Source organism: Phalaenopsis equestris, unplaced genomic scaffold, assembly GCF_001263595.1.
Source record: "Phalaenopsis equestris unplaced genomic scaffold, ASM126359v1 Scaffold001279, whole genome shotgun sequence".
NCBI lineage: Eukaryota > Viridiplantae > Streptophyta > Magnoliopsida > Asparagales > Orchidaceae > Phalaenopsis > Phalaenopsis equestris.
Window position 1 is genome coordinate 63,311 of NW_018165718.1, and position 19,031 is coordinate 82,341.

Consider the following 19,031-nt stretch of genomic DNA (forward strand, 5'->3'; position numbering starts at 1 on the left):
CCGTGTTTTTTCCTTAATGGATTTTACACGTAAGTACACGTAGGAACTTCTGGAGTCATCACCGTTTTTTTCTATTTCATCTATATGTGTGCTGAACTTTCGTATAACGTTAAAACGCTAATTTGTTAATCTACCACTGTGAATTTTCTAACACACATGAAGTTGTAACATTTTTTTTTTGTTAATATAAAGATCATTTTATTATATAGAAATTTGATAAAATGAAATTTGTCAATAAAATAAAATAAATAATGAACTAATCGCTTTAATTAATCTTCTAAAAACTAAATTAATTATTTTTATGATTTAATAGAAGAAAATTATAATTAATATAAAATTCATTTTAAAAAAAGGAAATAAATTCCTATAGAAATTCACAATAGTAATTATGATCTATATAATCATCCTCCGGTTCATGCAACGAACGGTCCTGATGCAATGATTCCTTCCCTCCATGGCAGTCCCATCATCAGCCGGATTCGGATTTAGCGCGTGGCTGCGAGACCAACACGCCGCCGCCTCCGTGGCGTCCTCCCGCCTTACCTTTTTAGGGTTTTGGGCCTTCATCTTCCAGCTAGGGTTTAACTGCAGATGTTGGGATTGTGGAGGAGAAGGGAAGCTGCTGCTTCTGCTGCCGCGGCTTTGTGGAAGTGTAGAACCGTTTACACGGCTAAGGAATGCAGAGCGGTAGTGCTGCCGCGGTTCGGTGGGCCGGGGGTATTGGAGCTTCGCTCGTCTGTTCCAGTCCCCGATCTCAAGCCGCAGGAAGTGCTTGTGCGCGCCCATGCCGTATCTATCAATCCTCTGGATCTCCGGGTGAGTTTTGAGGCAATTGGTGTAGCTGTGTTATTTATAGTTGGTTTGGAGAAATGGGGTCAATTAGGATGATATCGTTTGCAATAATCGGCTCGGATTGGATTTTAGCGGAGTTCAGTAATTTCTTAATCAGGACTGTTTTGTTGCACGATTTAGTCAATATTTAAGTTAAATTTTGCTAATCTTTATTTCGGGTCATGGAAATCTTGTAATATTCTTAAATTTTTTTTCTTGCATTTTAAGCTAAATTTTGGATTTAGTGAATCCCGAGGAAGTTGGACCTATGAGATTTACACCATTTTTCCCCACATTGCATCTTTTTTTTTTTCTTTCATTTGTATCTCAACCCTTGAAAAGATCTGCCAAACAGTTTGTTCGGGTTTGACTTGATTCAGTATCGATGGAGCCAAATAGTTTTCAGGATTTAGCTCCTGCAGACTTTACTAAATCTTGGTTTACTCCATTTACTAATGATCAATACGTGTAGCCGAGTATTCCTTTCATAAGAAGTATGCATATTTCTTTATGAATTTCAGGGTTTTGAAAGTTTAATTGTGCATCTGAGCTTTTGATTGTCATAGGTGATTCCAACCTTTGTGCATCCGAGCTTTGAAATACACCTAGTCTTTCATACTTACACACATTGCACTCAAACCTTTGATGTCCAATAAAAAATAGCACTATTACCACTTTTTAAAAATCAATTACAACTTGTAATGCATACGATTAACAAAGCAAAGTGCTAGGTATGAGATATGTAAATACATGAGAATTGTGTGCTAGTTATGTAAATTTTCCATGAATAATTTAGATTCAGCCATGGATCAAAAGAGTGTCTCCTTTTATATGGTCGAATCATTAAGCTTTTTGTAGGTTTTTGATGCATTTTTAATTGAACAAGTTTATTTTATGAAGTTTTTTTTCATATATGTAAGTTGTATTTTTTATGTTCTCGTTCATTTATCTTCAGGTGAGATCAGGGTATGGTCGGTCAATATTTGAGCCCCTTTTGCCCCTAATTTTGGGTCGTGATGTTAGCGGTGAAGTTATAGCCACAGGAGCTTCGGTCTCATCACTGTCCATTGGGCAAGAAGTTTTTGGTGCCCTGCATCCAACGGCTGTGAGAGGCACTTATGCGGATTATGCCATTCTATTAGAAGATGAGTTATCTGTGAAACCATCTTCAGTATCTCATGTGGTAATAACTTATGTTTAGCCTACTTGTTTGTCATTTTCTTACTCAAACAAATGTTTTTGTAAATTTTGCAATGTTAAAACTATGGAAAATTTACGTGTATACCATCCAGTTCTTATGCATTTACATATTCAACACTGAAAGTTTGATATTTACATTCATAACGCTTTGGTGGTAAAAACCTATGAATGAATATGTGTCTCACTTTTAAGAAGTTAGTACTAGTGGTATTTTTTATGTGATGTTAAGGTTTGAGTAGTATGCATGTAATATCAAAGTTTAGGTGTTATACATGTAAGTATATAAGAATTGTGTGGCATGTATATAAATGCCCCTAAAGCTTATTTTGTAATTTTTGGATGGGAAGTAGTGCAGCACTTCACATGTATGTTGCATGACTTCATCCATTTATATGTGAATTGTAAGTCTTTTAAACCATGTTGTCATGCCAAGTTTTCAGCTTTAATGAAGTTATAGATAATCATTTTCGTGAAAAGCTTATGAATTGTGAGATCAATCATGGATTTGTTTCTCTGCAAGCTTGACGGCGGTTCACTTTCAGGGGTTGTAATACTTTTTTGGGGTATTTACTTGCATACCATACAATTCTTATGTATTTACATATCTAACACCCAAACTTTCATATTTACATGCTTAGCACTCAAGTCTTCAATATCACATAAAAGGACAACTATCAACTACTTCTTAAAGTGAAATACACTTTTTATTGGATAGGTTTATCACCCCAAAGTGTTATAGTGTAAATGTGATAGTTTGGCTGTTAGATATGTAAATAAATAAAGAATTGTGTGATATGTATGTAAATTTGCCTACTTTTTCTTTCACCAAACTTCTGTTTAAATGAGCTTTGAGTGGAAAAGTATCTTTAGTGTAAAATCATGGATTTGTTTCTCTACAAGCTTTTTGAGGCCCATTTTCTGGGTTTGTAATACTTTACTTTTACAAAAATTCAGTTTGATTAAGCTTTGATTTAGTTGAAAACTTACCTTTATTGCAGTATGTGCTTTTCCATTGCTCTTACATGGACTTCTATTATGGCTGGTATTGTCTCAGGAAGCAAGTGCTGTTCCTTTTGCTGCTTTAACAGCATGGCGAGCCTTGAAATGCACTGCTAGAATTTCTAAGGGGTATGTTGAATTCTGTAAATCAGACATTGTCCTTTAAGAGAAAATTTTATGGAATTAGTAGTGGGAGTTCCAAAGATCACGATGTTCGGTTAATATGTTACTAGGGGTTTCAAATCATGTTTGGGTATGACCTGAAATTAGCCCTGCCTGAAATTGCTTGACCTGAATCCGACCCTAATATGAAATGATTTATAAAAGCCAACTCAAATTTGACTCGTATAACCCATTTAACATAATACATAACAACTACTTGGGCCAAGTTTGGGTCAATCTCAGGTCAAGTTCAAGCTGACATGTCAATTTCAAGTCAATTTTTGGTGAGATTATTGGTTTTGGGTCAATTTCGGGTTAGCTGGTTGGTTTTGGGTCAATTTTGGGTTGGCGGTTCAACCCGAACCAGATTTTCGGAGTCTAGCTCGAGTCGAGTTGTCGTATTGGGTCCATTTTGACACTCCTATTGCTTACTTGCCCTCAAATAGTTTCTCTATTTTTATCTATTTCCTTTATATATAACAAAGTACTTTACAAAACAATTTAATCTTCTCGACATCAGCTATTTTTTTGTTTTGTTGACGAATTTTATTTTCTAAGTGAATGCAAAAATGTCAAGTGCTCTTAAAAAAAAATGACTTTATGAAGGTAAGTCAGGTATTATTTCTAATTCAGAGCTTATTTTGTTTGATTTTAGGAAGATTTACATACATATCACTTAATTCCTCTTTATTTTCATATCTAACACCTAAAGTTCATTTTTAACATATATATATATATATGCCACCTTATCTATGCACGAAAAGATGTATTTCAATTTTAAAAAGTTAAAATTGTACATGTGATATGAAATGTTTGGGTGGTGTAAATGTAAAAAATAAAGTTTAGGAGTTAGATATGTAAATACATAAGAATTGGATGTTATGTATGTAAATGCCTCCTGATTTTTATTCTATGAAGCTGGGGTCCTATTTCCTTACTAGTTTGTTTTTTTACTTTTCAGCCATAGATTGTTGGTATTAGGTGGAGGCGGGGCTGTTGGATTAGCTGCAATTCAACTTGCTGTAGCTGTCGGTTGCAGTGTGTCAACTCTCTGTGGAAGTAAGAGTATTGAACGTGTAATGTCAGTTGGCGCTGAGGAGGCTATTGATTATAGAACTGAGGTAATGAAATTTTGGATTAAGGTTGTAATTTAGGAAAAAAAATTTTTAGTTGGTCCTGATTTAACTTTGGTGCTCAATATATTTCACTTTTTGTGTAGCCTAAGTTCCATGTCATTTCTTGTGGTTTCTCTTAACCCTTTGCTGACGCATTCTTTGAAAAGTTTGCACTTTGCATTAATATTTCAAAAGTCAAAAGTTAAAAAGGAATAAATTTTAAGCATTTACAGTGTGGTCTATGTTGTCCCTTATAATATTAAAAAAAAGAGGAGGCATAATTAATATGTTTCCATACAAAAAAGCAATTCAAGACAAAGGTAGCGCAAAAATAGCTGATGTTTTTGGCACCAATGTCAGGCCTCTTTCATGTACTAAGCTTTTACCTATTCCTCTCCATCTATTGCCTCTCAATGACCTTGTAGTTGGTGATGGTTATCTTCCTCCATCATATTGGACCTCTCCATATACTTGTGCTCATTCTGCTAAATCTCTCGGATACTAGTTTCTAGTCATTTGTTTGGCTTGGCTTATATTTTGCTATGCATAAGTCAACTGCCACCTTAATTGGTAAACTTATTCTTATCTTTTTGGAGGTGGTGATTTTAAACTTTTTAGCTCAAGTTTCTTAAGTTGGTTGGTAAAGCTTCTTTTACCCACCCAAACATGAAGATTATTTGTACTTTCATGTATTATCTTTGTTTGATATCTTGTGAGGTGACTACTCTATTGGAATTTTTGATTGGTGTCATGTGTTTACTATCTATGAAAGCAAATTATTGTAGATTTTTCTCTCGACACTCGTATTATGTGATTGACGTGCAAATCCATGTTGAAGTGTTCCCTATGCCTTGATGCTTCTGAGAAGCCCTTAATCAACTCTTTCGAGTTGCCTTCTTTCACCTCCATATCCATTACATCAATTAACTATTTTCTTTAGGTGCAATTTTTGGTATATCAGTACAATTTAATGTTGCTATATCTTGGCTTTTGTGGTTGGTTGTAGCATGCATTATTGTTGAGATAGACATTTCAGCCCAATTAGCTTTGAAGGTATGGATTGGCACTTCAATATGTGGATATTGATAAAAAGTTAAAAATTGAAGATTTACCCTTATATTTCAACTCTTGCAAATTTTTTGGACATGATTATGTTGATTGCTTCAAGGCCCATCCAAAATTAAGGAATTATTCTTTAGGATCCAACTATTGGGGTTGGATAATTAAATTCTCTATGTTCCTTCATCTTTTGGTACATGAAGTTTGTATTTTTGGTACTTCTGTGCCTCAAAGACCATACTTGGGTTAGTGTATGCTACTCTTTAGTGGTCTTCTTTTAACTTTTTACATTTCTGCTTCCTGTGTTGTTAAAATTGTATTCACTAATGCTACATTTGTTTTGTTCGGTAGTTGAGGGTTTTGATGATTCTAGTTCAGTCCAATCTTAAGATTCTATCAGAAATTTATCTGGTTTAGTGGATAAAAAGTTTTGTTGGCATTTTTCATCAAGGCGCTATTAAAAAAAGTCTTTCTTCATTATCACAGATTTACTGGATTCTAATCTAGGGATGATAATTCACTTGATGATTTAGGCATGTTAGGCTTAATGGGTTTCTGAAAGTTGGCTTGCTTCTCTCATCTTGGATAAGTATTCTTTGTTTCGATTTATATTATCTTGATTCAATTTACTTTATTTTTCTTTTAACGAAGACAATCAATGTAACTATAAGTTCATGTATTTTTTTTTTAAACAAACTTGTCATACAACTATATTGTTTTAAATTAAAAAAAAAAAAAAGGTGTGAGGCTTGAATTGTCTTGCTAGTCTCATATAATTTATGGCACAAAAATTTGATGGCATAAACACAAGCTATAGAAAGCTTAGTTTAAGTGAATGCCAAAAACACCTTAATAATGTGGAAATATGATGGAGGACTCTGAAGGTTTAGGCTTTCTAAAACCATTAAAATAATTTATTGAATTTAGATCATGTAAACAGAATCGAGATTGTCATATTAAGATCACTAATTACTTGAAAACATGCTTTCTTTGGGTGCAAGCAAGAAATTATGAGAATGAGAACCCAAATGACAATGCAATGATCATTTGAAAAATTCAACAATAAATTTCCAAAACCCGAAATTAACGAGCAATTATAAATTTTCCACTCAATTAGAATATCATTTGTATAAAATTTGAACAAAATCGCGAGCTTTAGCAAGCCAATAGCAAATTATTTCGAACTAAATAACTTAAATAATTCATTAAATTTAACAAAGTTCAGGACTTGCAAGTCATAGAGATAGAACGAGATGACTTTGCGAATTATGTAGTCATACTTGTACCGCATTTAAAGAAATCACACATCCAAGATAAATATAAGACTGGAAACTGTAAGAAATTTTATTGTATCAAAAGCCAATGCTTCATTCACCTCTATTTATAATGACAAATCATCTATAATAACAACTAAAACATCTTAAAAAAAAAATCTGTAATTATATGAAACTGATGACGTAGCAGTAAAAATGGCCTAAATTTTTTGAAAATATCACTTCGAGCAGTTCTCTACCGAACTAAATCCTTAGTTATCACTGCGAAAGAGTTAAAGCTGCAAATATGGACTTGTAGCAAGCTAAAATTATAAAAAACAGCGTCATAATAAACTCCTCTGATAAAAGGAACAATAAATGGCTGTAACTGGGGATATAAAAACCATAGAACAACCTAAACAACAATCCACCTGACAACAAATCGGAAAAAAAATCCATGATGATTCAACTAAGGTACATTAACTTGACATTAACATCCTTCCAATCAACTTCAAAGTTCGACACTAACCCATCAACGAAGCCAATTTAATAAGAAAATAAAGAAGTTATCAATTATTAATAGCTGATGCAGATATTTAATTATGGCCCTCAAAACTTGTGCCACATTGTTTCTTCCAAGTAGTGCTAGTCATGTTGACACAATCTATCAGAAATTTTATGTTTCATAATCGAACCAAATCATCACAAATATTAGATAACATAAATTTTATGTTTGTTATAGGAATCGTCATAGGAATGTCCAAAATATCTAAAATTGATATTTATAATTTAAAATAAAATAAATACACTAAATAAAGCTGCATTTTTTGTTGAATTTAAACACTCCAATTTCGATAATTGTCCTTGGCTTCGATTGATACAATTCCAACCAATTTTAAATTTGATATTTCATCAGGCCTACCTATGCTTAAAATTTATGTGGGATGTAGAATAATCTATGAATCATTATGGTACATTAATGCACAATATATCTTTAAATTCCATCATCAATATTGGATATAATCTCATTATCCAAAATATTTTCAATAACAAATTGTGTGGAATTCTTTTGCATCTGTTAATGCATATTTATAAGGAAGAAATGAGAAGTGAGAAGAATCCAAGGAATTGGCAATAGGTTTTTGAAATATGATTGTCAAACGCATTGAAAATTGTATTGATGCCAAAATTTTTTAGAAATTTTTATTTATCGGTGTATGCCTCAATGTGCTTCAAAATTTTAAATTTATATGCTTTTCCTTTTTCACATTAAATCTTTAAAGTTTTTTTTTTAATTTAAACATACCATTGCTTTATCTTTAGGTTTTAGCTCCATGTACCTCATGCTCACATTAATAAAAGTCTTATAGTAGGCATAGTTACTTGTCCATGTTTAGTGAATATCTTCATGTACATTAGTTAAACCTTACAAATGGCTGACATTATGTGAGGAAGTGATGAAAAAGATATCAGAATACTCGTACACATTCTAAACGATACTACTGATTGCTTAGGAATCCATCATTGTATTCTCAATGCTCTTCAACGTACGTGAGAGAAACTTTGGGGTAGTTTTATCAAGATAAGTTGGGCTTATTTTAATTAGATTTTTTTTTTCTAGCTCTGTCAAAGTTTCTTAGATCTTGGGTTGAGATTTTCTTTGGGCTCAAACTCATATAGTTAATTACCCATCTAGCTTCGAAGAGAGCACTCTCAATTAAGGAGGTTGCTTAAACTCACCTTTGAGATTAGATTTTAATATTTATAATTGAATTTATTTTTTGAGAATGGACAAGGAGATGGAGGTAGTTCCATTATATTGAGTATACCAATGAATCCAGTCTGCCAACTAAAAAGGTTTGAAGCCGTCGTAATGTTTGGGTATACTGACTAGCAATTATATGTTGCCTCTTATCAAGGATACTTAGCAGATTGTGGCATAAATTTATGGCGGTGACATGCTTTCAAACATGACATTAACTCCTTTACTGCCCAAAAGCTAATTGCATTGGTTTTCGCTCTATAGTTCGGGGACACACAATACGATCATTTGCTACCTTAAGATACTAGGCGTGAGCAACAAAATGTCAATTGCATGACATTTTTATAACTTCTTTATTTGTTTTAACGTGGCTTAAAGAAGCATTTCTTAGAGATATATTGGATTTTTTGTTTGCAGTTCTAATTGGTTGATTTGATATTTTCTGATGGGCTTTCTAGCATTGAAGTTGGTCTGATCTTTGGTTGGTTCGAGGCTTATATTAATTAGAAGATCTGACTTTTGATTTAATGAGTTATTTGCTTTGTACCAACCCAAATTGAATGGGATGGGACCTTATCCACGGGAAGGGTCATAAGCGGGACATACAACTTTGAAAGCGTGAAAGGCTTGGTGCTCAGACACACGGCATTGTATTATAGAAGTGATTGTATATTTGGTTTAATTTGATGTGTTTATATGTTTTATGTTGGCCTTTTAATTGGGATGGTGGTTTACATCCGTTGAAATGCCCATTATATGTCATTTGGGTTTTTGATTTGTAGCTGATGTTTATACTTAACTTGCTTTGAAATATATATCTTATTACTTTATTAACAAGTTGCCTTGAGCGTCGGGGTTATATATTGTCTTTAGGCTTGCTTGCATGTGGGATGTTTGACTCATATTAGAGTCAACCAACTAATGGGTCTTGCGGTCACACTTTATTTGCTAGGAGACCTATATTGCCAATCTTATAACTTTGAATTGTAAGCAAGACAATTCAATTAGTTAAATCTAATTTGATTTTTTGTTTTTCTGTGCAACACATGTTTTAACATGTATATTATGTGTCGACTCTTTTAACACATATTATGTGCTGACTCACTAGGACTTAGTTCAACCGGGAGATAGCAAAATCAATCTCAATTCTTATCTTTTTTTGTTGATAAATTGGGTTGACACTTAATATATTTATGTTAGAGTTTTGTGTCACGATTTGTCCTAATAGCTTAGAATTAACCATGTCAGGAATTGGGGTCAGTTGATATTAATCTTTATTTTAATTTGATACAATAAACCATCATAACTTCCAATAATAAAAAGACCACTAAAAAAATAAAGTACACTAAACAGTAATCAAATTAAATAAAATTAAAACATATTCTAAATGTAAAACAGTATCGCAATCCAACCAAAAAATACAACATTACTCAGAAATATACAATATATAAAACTTGAACCATGACAAACAACCTAATACATAGTATCAGTAGTCCTCCTATAAACAAATTCCTCTTAGTAGTCATATTAATCTAGACTTTTTCCTTAAAGAAACAATTCATTTCGACAGTAAGTTTTCCAACACTCAAGGAGCAATTACAATTTCGTTACACATTAAATTAATATACAAATGCTATGCATGAATGCCCCAAAGAAATGTGATTCATTAATTAATCACACTGTAAACTTTCATTTTAAATTAACCCTTCATGTTCCAATCTAAGTATTTACTTCTTTTTTTTTAACTTTTTATGGAAGTCATATCAGGATCACGATCGTGTTGGGAAGTATTTTAAAAAGGTTGTACCTGTAGGTACCCTCAAAAGTTTGTACCCATAAATACTCTCAAAATTTTACTCCCAAATGTACACTTTTATCATTTTCATTTTTCTTTTTCATGAATGGGTACAATAACACCCCCAACTAATATCATAAGGGGGTAAATCCTGATTAACTTGATCCTTTATATTTCATTTCCTTTTATTATATTCATTTAAAATCATTGAACAACTATTTATCCTTTTCCGTTTCAGTTATTTTCATTTAAAAGTTCTTTATCTTTCATAATGAATATAATAAGAAAAACATATATTTTTAAGTCAATAATGCAAGTTACTTTTGACTAAATCATTAATTACAAATAAAAACAATCACTCATATGGACCCTTGAATATGTTTATCTTTGAATATGTTTATCTTTCCTTTGAATTCCCCTTTTTTATTCTATAAGTTCCAATATTCATATAATAAGAAAAACTTGTTATTTTATGATAATATTGCAAGTTATTTTTAAATAAATCATTAATTTAATACAAACAAGAAAACAATTGTTCTCCCTACACACTTGAATGTCTTTCTTTTTCCCTTGAATTTTCTCTTCTTATTTTTTAATTAACAATTGTTGCACTTTTTAATCTCTTTATATTACTCCTCGATCACATAATTTCCATACAATATCTCCAAATATTTCAATCAGCACATCTAAATAAAATTCATAAATTTCATAAATTAGTATTTAATAATCGATAGTAATTTAACAAGATAAGAATTATAATTAAAACACTGACCTTTTTTTACTTCAAAATTTTGTCTTCTTCCTCAAATCCCAAGGATTTATTAGCTATCTATTCATGATTTATGTTGAACCTCACATTTTCATTACCAATTTTTTATTTAATAAAAATAAATCACTGGCATTTACCTCCATTAGTTGGTTCGGTTTCCTCCCGCACAAAGCTTTTTCCCCACACGCAGAGAAATTTTCCTTCTCCACTTTCACGCAGGATGTGTGCGCTGCTCACCTCCAAGGCACGACACGCTTCTTCCTCCTCCATAGGCTGCTCGAGTAGGGTTTCTTCACTTTAGGAATTCAACTAATTTGCGTCGGTCAAATCAGACGGAAATCCAGATTTGCGTCAGATTTACATCCGTTTTTTTCCGAAGGTAATTCAAGGCTGGTAATGTTAATTCCATCAATTTTACGTCGAAATATCCCGACACAAATTATTGGCATCAATATTTGCATTGTCATAGCATCAAACTTGTTTGGTCTACAAGTTCGTCGAATTTTGCATCTGAAAACGTCAGGCGATAAATAATATCGTTTGATTACTGTCGGATTTATGTCGGACCTAGTTTGATGGACAAAGCGTTGGATTATTGGACGCAAATCTGACACAAAACTCAAACAAAAAAAAAATTTTAAGAATCAATTACATTTCCACAACCTACACACAACATTAACTCAATATGAAAGCAAATTATATCCAACTATATCACAGATCAAAACTCTTAAAAATGTCAATACTAGAAAAGGAGATATTGTCATAAGCTTAATTTATTAAAAGTTTACATCTGCATTCTGATTAATATAAAGTTTATACATTTTTTAAGTTAAAATTACATAAAAACTCCTAATCCTCCTTCTCGACTACAACAATCACTGTTCGCTTACCTCAACGATCTTCTATAATCTCCGTCAGACGTGCTATACTCCACTCAATTTTCTATTGACCTTAACGTAGATGTTGAACCTCCTCAGTCATGACAACAAACTGCATGACAAGTTCTGCAGTACTCGGGTGTGATGAGCTCGCGCCACCCACAGAAGCATGAGAGATCTCGACCTTCTTCTTTCCCGCCTCCTGCGTCCATAGCTCTAACTTAGACTGCGTAGTGATAGACTGACTACCACTACTGCTGACAGTGTTTGGGGTTTGGAAGAGCAACTCTCTTCCGAAGCTGCTCGTACAGCTACTACATAGTAAAAGTCAATTATTAATCGTCATTTTAAAGATTAAGAGTCAATATAAATATGAATAAATTAATTTTTTACTTACATTCACTCGCTAAGATAGCCAATCACCAAGCACAACTTGTGGCTATCTGTAGCGGGACTAACATAAAAAATAATTAGCAACAGTATACACAATTAAAAGAAGGAATGTGCAAAATCTAAACAGGAAACATATCGTAACTGTCTAAAACAAAAATAAAAAAACTGAACAAGTATGACATAAATAGCGAAATCAAACAAAAAAGTTAATGGATATATTCATTTAAAAAGATTGATTAGGAGATCATAAAAATATGTGTACAATATTTTATGCAAGATTTTTGCTTAAAATGACTTGAACGAAGTCTAATTAAATTTTGACTTTTGGGTATTTTAAATGGGTTTTTACATACATTCCATGAAATTCTTAAGTGTTAAGCTGAATTAGATTTTTTGAATTGTTAATTAAGTGTCAGGCAGACTTCAATTGGATGTTTTGAATTGTTAATTGTATTAATCACATTGCAATCAACAAATTAATAGTAGCTCGAATCACTAAATTTTTAATCAAGTTCTGTGAGTCTTGGTTCAAGCCTATTAGATCAATTAATTGTATTACATCCAATTGAGACCGTATAGATTCTAAATGGATCATGTTGGCTCATTTGGTAATACCTATGGTCAAAATAGGTTGAAAAAGTTAAATAAAAGGCATCCTTTAATAGCTAAATGTTTGAGATCATGATATGTCAACATATCTCTCTTCACATCACCATTAGTAAAGACCTAAATTCAAGTACCACAAGTCAAAATATCACGATAATCTACATGTGATTCAACTCATCTTTCTTATTGTATTTGATAAATTAATTTCGTATATCATCATCTAACTTTTAAGCGTTTTTAATCCTCTCTTGTAAAGCATTATAAAAATTCTATACAAATTGTCACACTACTGAACTTAATATTTAAATGCATTAACAACCACATTAATTTTATCAAGCTAAAATATAATATTGAGATCATAATTTTTTATCAACTGGAACCTTTGATTCTTTTTTAAGTTCAATTCCTTCAAAGTGAAGATTAATTTAAGTTTCAAAGATTCGTATAAACCTCACATCTCATTTTATACCAATACTATCTTCCAAATTTTCAATACAAATACAACAGTTACCAACTCCAAATAAAATGTTAAGGTGATTTTCTTCATGCGGCCTCAATTATCTCATAACATATGCAACAACTCTTCTATACTCCTAAAACACAACTCAATTATTTCAAAGAAACATTATTGAGCACTTTGAAGCCTTTAATATTAGATAGAATAGTTACATAAACTAAAAAAGCAACTTAAAATCAAATCTTAATTAAACTACATTCAACACAAAACTAACAAAACTAATTAAATCCAAAATTGAACGACTCAAGCAAAAAAAACACTTAACCATCCAATCCTAGTTCAACCCTAAATCCTAAAACTAACTATAATCTCGCATAAACCTGTTTTTTGTACAAAGCTAACACTCTATGCTTATATATATAAATAGCAAGATTGTAATAGATACCACTCAATGCTTATGTATATATATACCCATAGCTAACACCTAATTTTATGCATATACATTCCTAACATCTAAACTTCAAATGTTACATACATACCACTGAAATTTTATGCACATACATTCTTAACGTAAACTTCAAATGTTACATACATACCACTGAAATCTTATGCACATACATTCTTAACGCCAAAACTTCAAATGTAACATACATACCAAAATTTATAAAAGAAAAAAATGGGGCGAAGCTATCTTTTCCAATCGTCTCACAAGCAGCGATGGATTATAGTCGCGACGAGGTTTTGGTGGCGGGAGCTGCAGCGACCTACGATGGGGAGTTGCGGTAACCGGAGATGGCGAGAGGGAGAAGAGGAGATGCTAGGGTTTTGGTTGTTGCGTGAAGGAGAAGATGGACGCGCGAAAAAGAAAATGAATTAGAAGGCGCGGGATGAGCTTTTAGGTCTATTGAGTCAGATTTATCGTCTACTTTGCTTCGGCTTTTTTCGACGCTTTTAAGTAAAGCTTTTGCTTCGATTTATTTGACCCAAATCTAACACAAAAAGCTCCGCAATGACACCGTTAATTTTGTCGTTGTTTGTGTCGAATATTCATACGTAAATTCGATGCAACTTCCAACTGAAATGGAATAAATATATGTTCGACACAAATCAATCACAAAATTTGACACAACTTTATGTGTCGAAAATTTCCGACGCGAAAATATCAATGCTAATTTAAAGCTCTTATGTAGAGCCTCCTCGACTTCGCTCGCGAGCCTCCTTCGCTTCTTCCTCTTCATCCTTCACTCTCAAGGGATGTATGCACGGCTATAATGTTCACACTTTGAAGCCTCACCTCTTCCTTTTTCTCACACAGAGCCCTCGACACTTCTTCTTGTGCACGCTAGGGCTCGACGTCGACTTCTTTCAAGAACATCAAAATACTGGTAAGAGAAGTAAGCGACCCCTACTTCTTCACACAGTAACTTCCTCTTCTTTTTTCCTTCTTCTCTACCGGTTGGCTAGGGCATGCACATTGCTTCTCCTTTTTCACTGTCTTTCAATTTCTCGCCCTCTTTGTTTCATTTGATTCAAATAGGGCATACGACTCCTAAAGATGAAATTCTCTGACAATTATATCGAACCCTTAACCACTGTTTTATTATTATTAGTATTATTTTTTAAAATTCTGTTATTACAATCTGAGGGCATTATAGTAATCTGGTTCTTGAGATGGAGACACTTTGGTTATTTTTTATCCTAGAAAGGATATTATAGTCTTCTTAGGTGCATAAAATATCTACTAGAACCATTGAGATGAAGATAATTTGTGTTTATATTTGTACATATTTTGATGCGTCTACGATTCATTGACACCATTATTTATTTGTTTGGATTATTTTATAGACACCGGGTATGGCCATGATATATCTCAACTCCTCATTTTCCTAATTTTTTGAAGATGCAACCAATTTTTCGGGTCAAATTAAAGTACTTGTAGTATTGCAATTAGATATTGTATCTTAGTATTAATATAGTATTTCGAAAGCTATATTGCATTTTCTAATTAAGAAGTTTGTTTAAGAAACTGTATGTTTAGAGATTTTTTTTTGGGTGATGTGATTGTGATTTGCAGGATATGATTGAAAACCTATGTGCGAACATTATAAGGCTTGAAAATTAAGGATTAAGGCTGGAACTACTGTAAGATCTACGAGCACAATAATAGAAGATTTCTTTCAATCACTGAAAAAGTTTATTTAAGTCATACACTCCCTATTTTTAGGAATAGGGATATAATTTAAACTTAGATAATTCTTAATAACTCGATCATCCAAGTGAAAACAAATAATCTTAAGAATTCAAGAAATTTAAAACTAGAATAAAGCCTAAATTAATTTAAATGTTAGAATATTCTAACCATTAATCTAGACTTATTTTCTTGTGTTACATCATAAGAGAGAAATGAGAGACAGAGACTTACAGTAATGAAGAAAATCAATTGACATGAAAGTGTTGATCTCTGTGCATTTCAATGGACCGGAGTTATATTCGAATGTTTGCGCTTAAATGAGTTTCTTGACTTACTAATTCAACCTGTTTCATGTCATGGGTCATTTTTGTAACTTTCTCATGTCAAAGTTCTATTCTTTTTTTTTTTTTTTTGGCTAATTTTTGTAGGAAGATTTACATACATTCCACTCAATTCTTACGTGTGTACATATCTAATGCCTAAACTTTAATTGTTTACATACATGCCACCTTACATACATATGAAAAGGTTTATTTGACTTTTTAATAATTAAAATAGGGATATTTTTAGCGTGATATTAAAGATTTGGGTGGTTAAAATGTAAAAAGTAAAGTTTAGGTGTTAGATATGTAAATATGTAGGAATTGGGTGGTATGTAATTTATTGCTCCTTTTTTTTTTTCTGGCATATTGCTTTCTTAAAACTCACACTATTAGTTTGATATGGTCGACAATTTTCAGGATGTTCAGTCAACAATCAGAGGGCAATTTGATGCTGTTTTGGATACCATAGGGATGCCTGAAACTGAAAGAATCGGTGTAAATATTTTGAAAAAAGGCGGGCATTATATGACTCTGCAGGTGCGTAATTGTTCAATCCAGTTGCTTTCTTTAAAGGTCATTTGGGATTACTTTTGTTTTTTATCTTTTATTATTTTAATTTAATTTTATTTGTTTTCTGCCTGAAATAAAATATGTTTGATATATTATATTGTTATAACGTGTTTAATTGTCTTTAAAGACACTCGAAATATTTTTTAGATGTTTTTCAACAACAACAAGGACAAGCCTTTATCCGAGGGATTGGGGTCGGCTATATGGATCCTTTTTCTCCATTGAGTCCTATTGAGTGTCATATTTTCATTTAATTCTAATCGATTAAGATCATTTTTTATAAATCTTTTTAGGTCTACCTCCGTCTTTCTTAACATAATTCAAATCTGAAACATCTACACTCCTAACTGGATCATCAGATGGTCGACGTTTAATAGGACGAAACCATTTAAGATGACTCTCTAATCTTGTCCACTACTAGAGCTACATCAACCCTATCACACAGATATATTCATTTGGCATTTTGTCCCTAATTGTCAAGCCACTCGTCCACCTAAGCATTCTCATCTCAGCAACACTTAACTTTTTTGTATGCATCTTTTTTAAAAGCCAACATTCTACGCCATAAGGCATTGCATGGCATGTCTCACCACCATTTTATAAAATTTTCCTTTCTGACTAAGTAATACTTTTCCATCACACAATAGGCCCGATGCATTCCTCCACTTCAACCAACCAACTTGAATTATACTAATAACATCCCAATCTATATCACCATCACTTTGAACTATAGACCTGGGATATCTAAAACATTCATACATTTTAATGATAGTTACAACTTTGCCACTAGAGTTGTATCACCATCACTTTGAACTATAGACCTGGGATATCAAAAACATTCATACCTTTTAATGATAGTTACAACTTTGCCACTAAAGCTACTACTACTAAAATTACATTCCATAGGATTCAGTTTTAGATCTACTAAAATTACATTTTTTAGATGTTTTAAGTATTTTTGAAAACTAGTTAATTTGTTTTTGGAAATAAAAAAAATAAAAACATGAAAAAAATGTACATAGCAAACATGTTATCAAAATAAAGGCAAAAATAAAAAATAAAAAATAAAAAACAAAAATGATCCTAAAAAATTGCTTACTTTTCTGTTTGGTCTGCTTTGGTTTAACACAGGCTGCCCTTTATGTTGTGATAGGGAGAAGCAGCATCTTTTGCTGATAAATATGGTTTAGCTTTTGGTCTTCCTGCTGCTACAGCTATTCTGCTGAAGAAGAAGCTTCAATACAAATATTCTCATGGAATTGGTAAGCTGGATATTTCAATTTTTTCTTGATGTTGTCTGCTGAATAAGAAGACATCCCATTTTTTTGGAAGAATTGCATACATAGCACTCAATTCCTATATATTTACATATCCAACACCTAATCTTCAATTTTTACATGCATACCACCTTAACACCTAAACTTTTCATGCATATGTAAGGTGGCATTTACATCCCCATTATTATGTATGTTTATATTCAACACTTAAACTTCTCTTTTTATATTTATACCACCCAAAATCCATCATATCACATAAAAAATGCAGTATTTTAACTTTTTAAAAGTAAAATACATCTTTTCATGCACAGATAAGATGGCAGATAAGTAAAAAAATAGAAGTTTAGGGGTTAGATATAAAAATACATAAAAATTGAGTCGTATAATATAAAAGTTATTGTAGCACAGCAAATACCTGGCCTTTGCTGGTTGCTTTACCTTGTTAAGCAGCAGTAAAAAAAGGTTCAAATTGTTACTGTAATAATATAGGGAAATTTACATACATACCACACAAATTCTCTATATTTACACATCTATACACATCTAACACCCAAAGTATGATGCTTATAGTGGTAAGTTTTGATTTGATATTAAAGACTTAGTGGTATGTACCTACATATGAATGTTTAGGTGTTAGATATGTAAAGACATAAGAATTGTGTGGGTATATATGTAAATGCCGCAATAATATAAGTACTTATATTTTGCACAAAAATTAATCAGAGTATAGCTGGACATACATGAGAGCTGATGCTGAAGGGCTGGATGAAATTGGGAGACTGTTAGAGGCTGGGAAGATGAAAATACCTGTGGAGAAGACATTCCCTATTGCGGAGGTGAGGCAGGCTCATGAAGCAAAAGAGAAAAGGCTTATACATGGTAAGGTAGTTCTGGAGCTTTACTGATTAAAGTTTTCCTGCTTGGAATCATAGATTTTTATGTATAAATCATGCAATTTTTTTTTCTTCATATTAATTGTAATTTGCTCTTCTTTTTGGTGATGAATAAATTAGTTGCATAAATGCCCCCCTTAACTTTTAGTTTTTCATAATTTTTTTATGCACATTGCATATACAAGGCCTTGAACTTGAGTGTTTTTTCTGTCCGGACTCCTGACACAGCTCTATGTGCGGCGTAGGTTATTCTTGAGTTATTTTCAGGTTATTTTTTGGTTATTTTCAATAATCTTGAAATAACCCAAAAATAACCCGCGGTCTTTATTTTTGGATTATTTCGGTATTATTGAAAATAACCAAGAAATAACTTGAAAATAACTCAGAAATAACTCTCGCCGCACGTAGAGCTATGTCAGGAGTCCGCACAGAAAAATTTTTGTTTGAACTTAGGGCCACCAAGCCACAGTGGCTTTTATATACCCGCTTAATTTATAT

The 19,031-nt window shown here is 32.4% G+C and overlaps 1 protein-coding gene across 1 annotated transcript; it reads left to right on the forward strand.

Moving 5' to 3' along the window:
* The first annotated feature begins 439 nt into the window (after positions 1 to 439).
* Positions 440 to 18,691, forward strand: LOC110033759 (reticulon-4-interacting protein 1, mitochondrial). Its single transcript, XM_020737839.1, has 7 exons — positions 440 to 816; positions 1,787 to 2,014; positions 3,086 to 3,159; positions 4,154 to 4,313; positions 16,211 to 16,330; positions 17,517 to 17,625; positions 18,364 to 18,691. The coding sequence occupies exons 1-7, from the start codon at positions 592 to 594 to the stop codon at positions 18,543 to 18,545; spliced, it is 1,098 nt and encodes a 365-aa protein (XP_020593498.1). The 5' UTR covers positions 440 to 591; the 3' UTR covers positions 18,546 to 18,691.
* Positions 18,692 to 19,031: the final 340 nt, after the last annotated feature.

Excerpts from the sequence above, each read along its gene's own strand:
- LOC110033759 (XM_020737839.1), top strand. The coding sequence starts at position 592 with ATGTTGGGATTGTGGAGGAGAAGGGAAGCTGCTGCTTCTGCTGCCGCG. Across the intron at positions 817-1,786 it reads TCAATCCTCTGGATCTCCGG|GTGAGATCAGGGTATGGTCG; the intron begins GTGAGTTTTGAG and ends ATTTATCTTCAG. Across the intron at positions 17,626-18,363 it reads CAAATATTCTCATGGAATTG|AGTATAGCTGGACATACATG; the intron begins GTAAGCTGGATA and ends AAAATTAATCAG.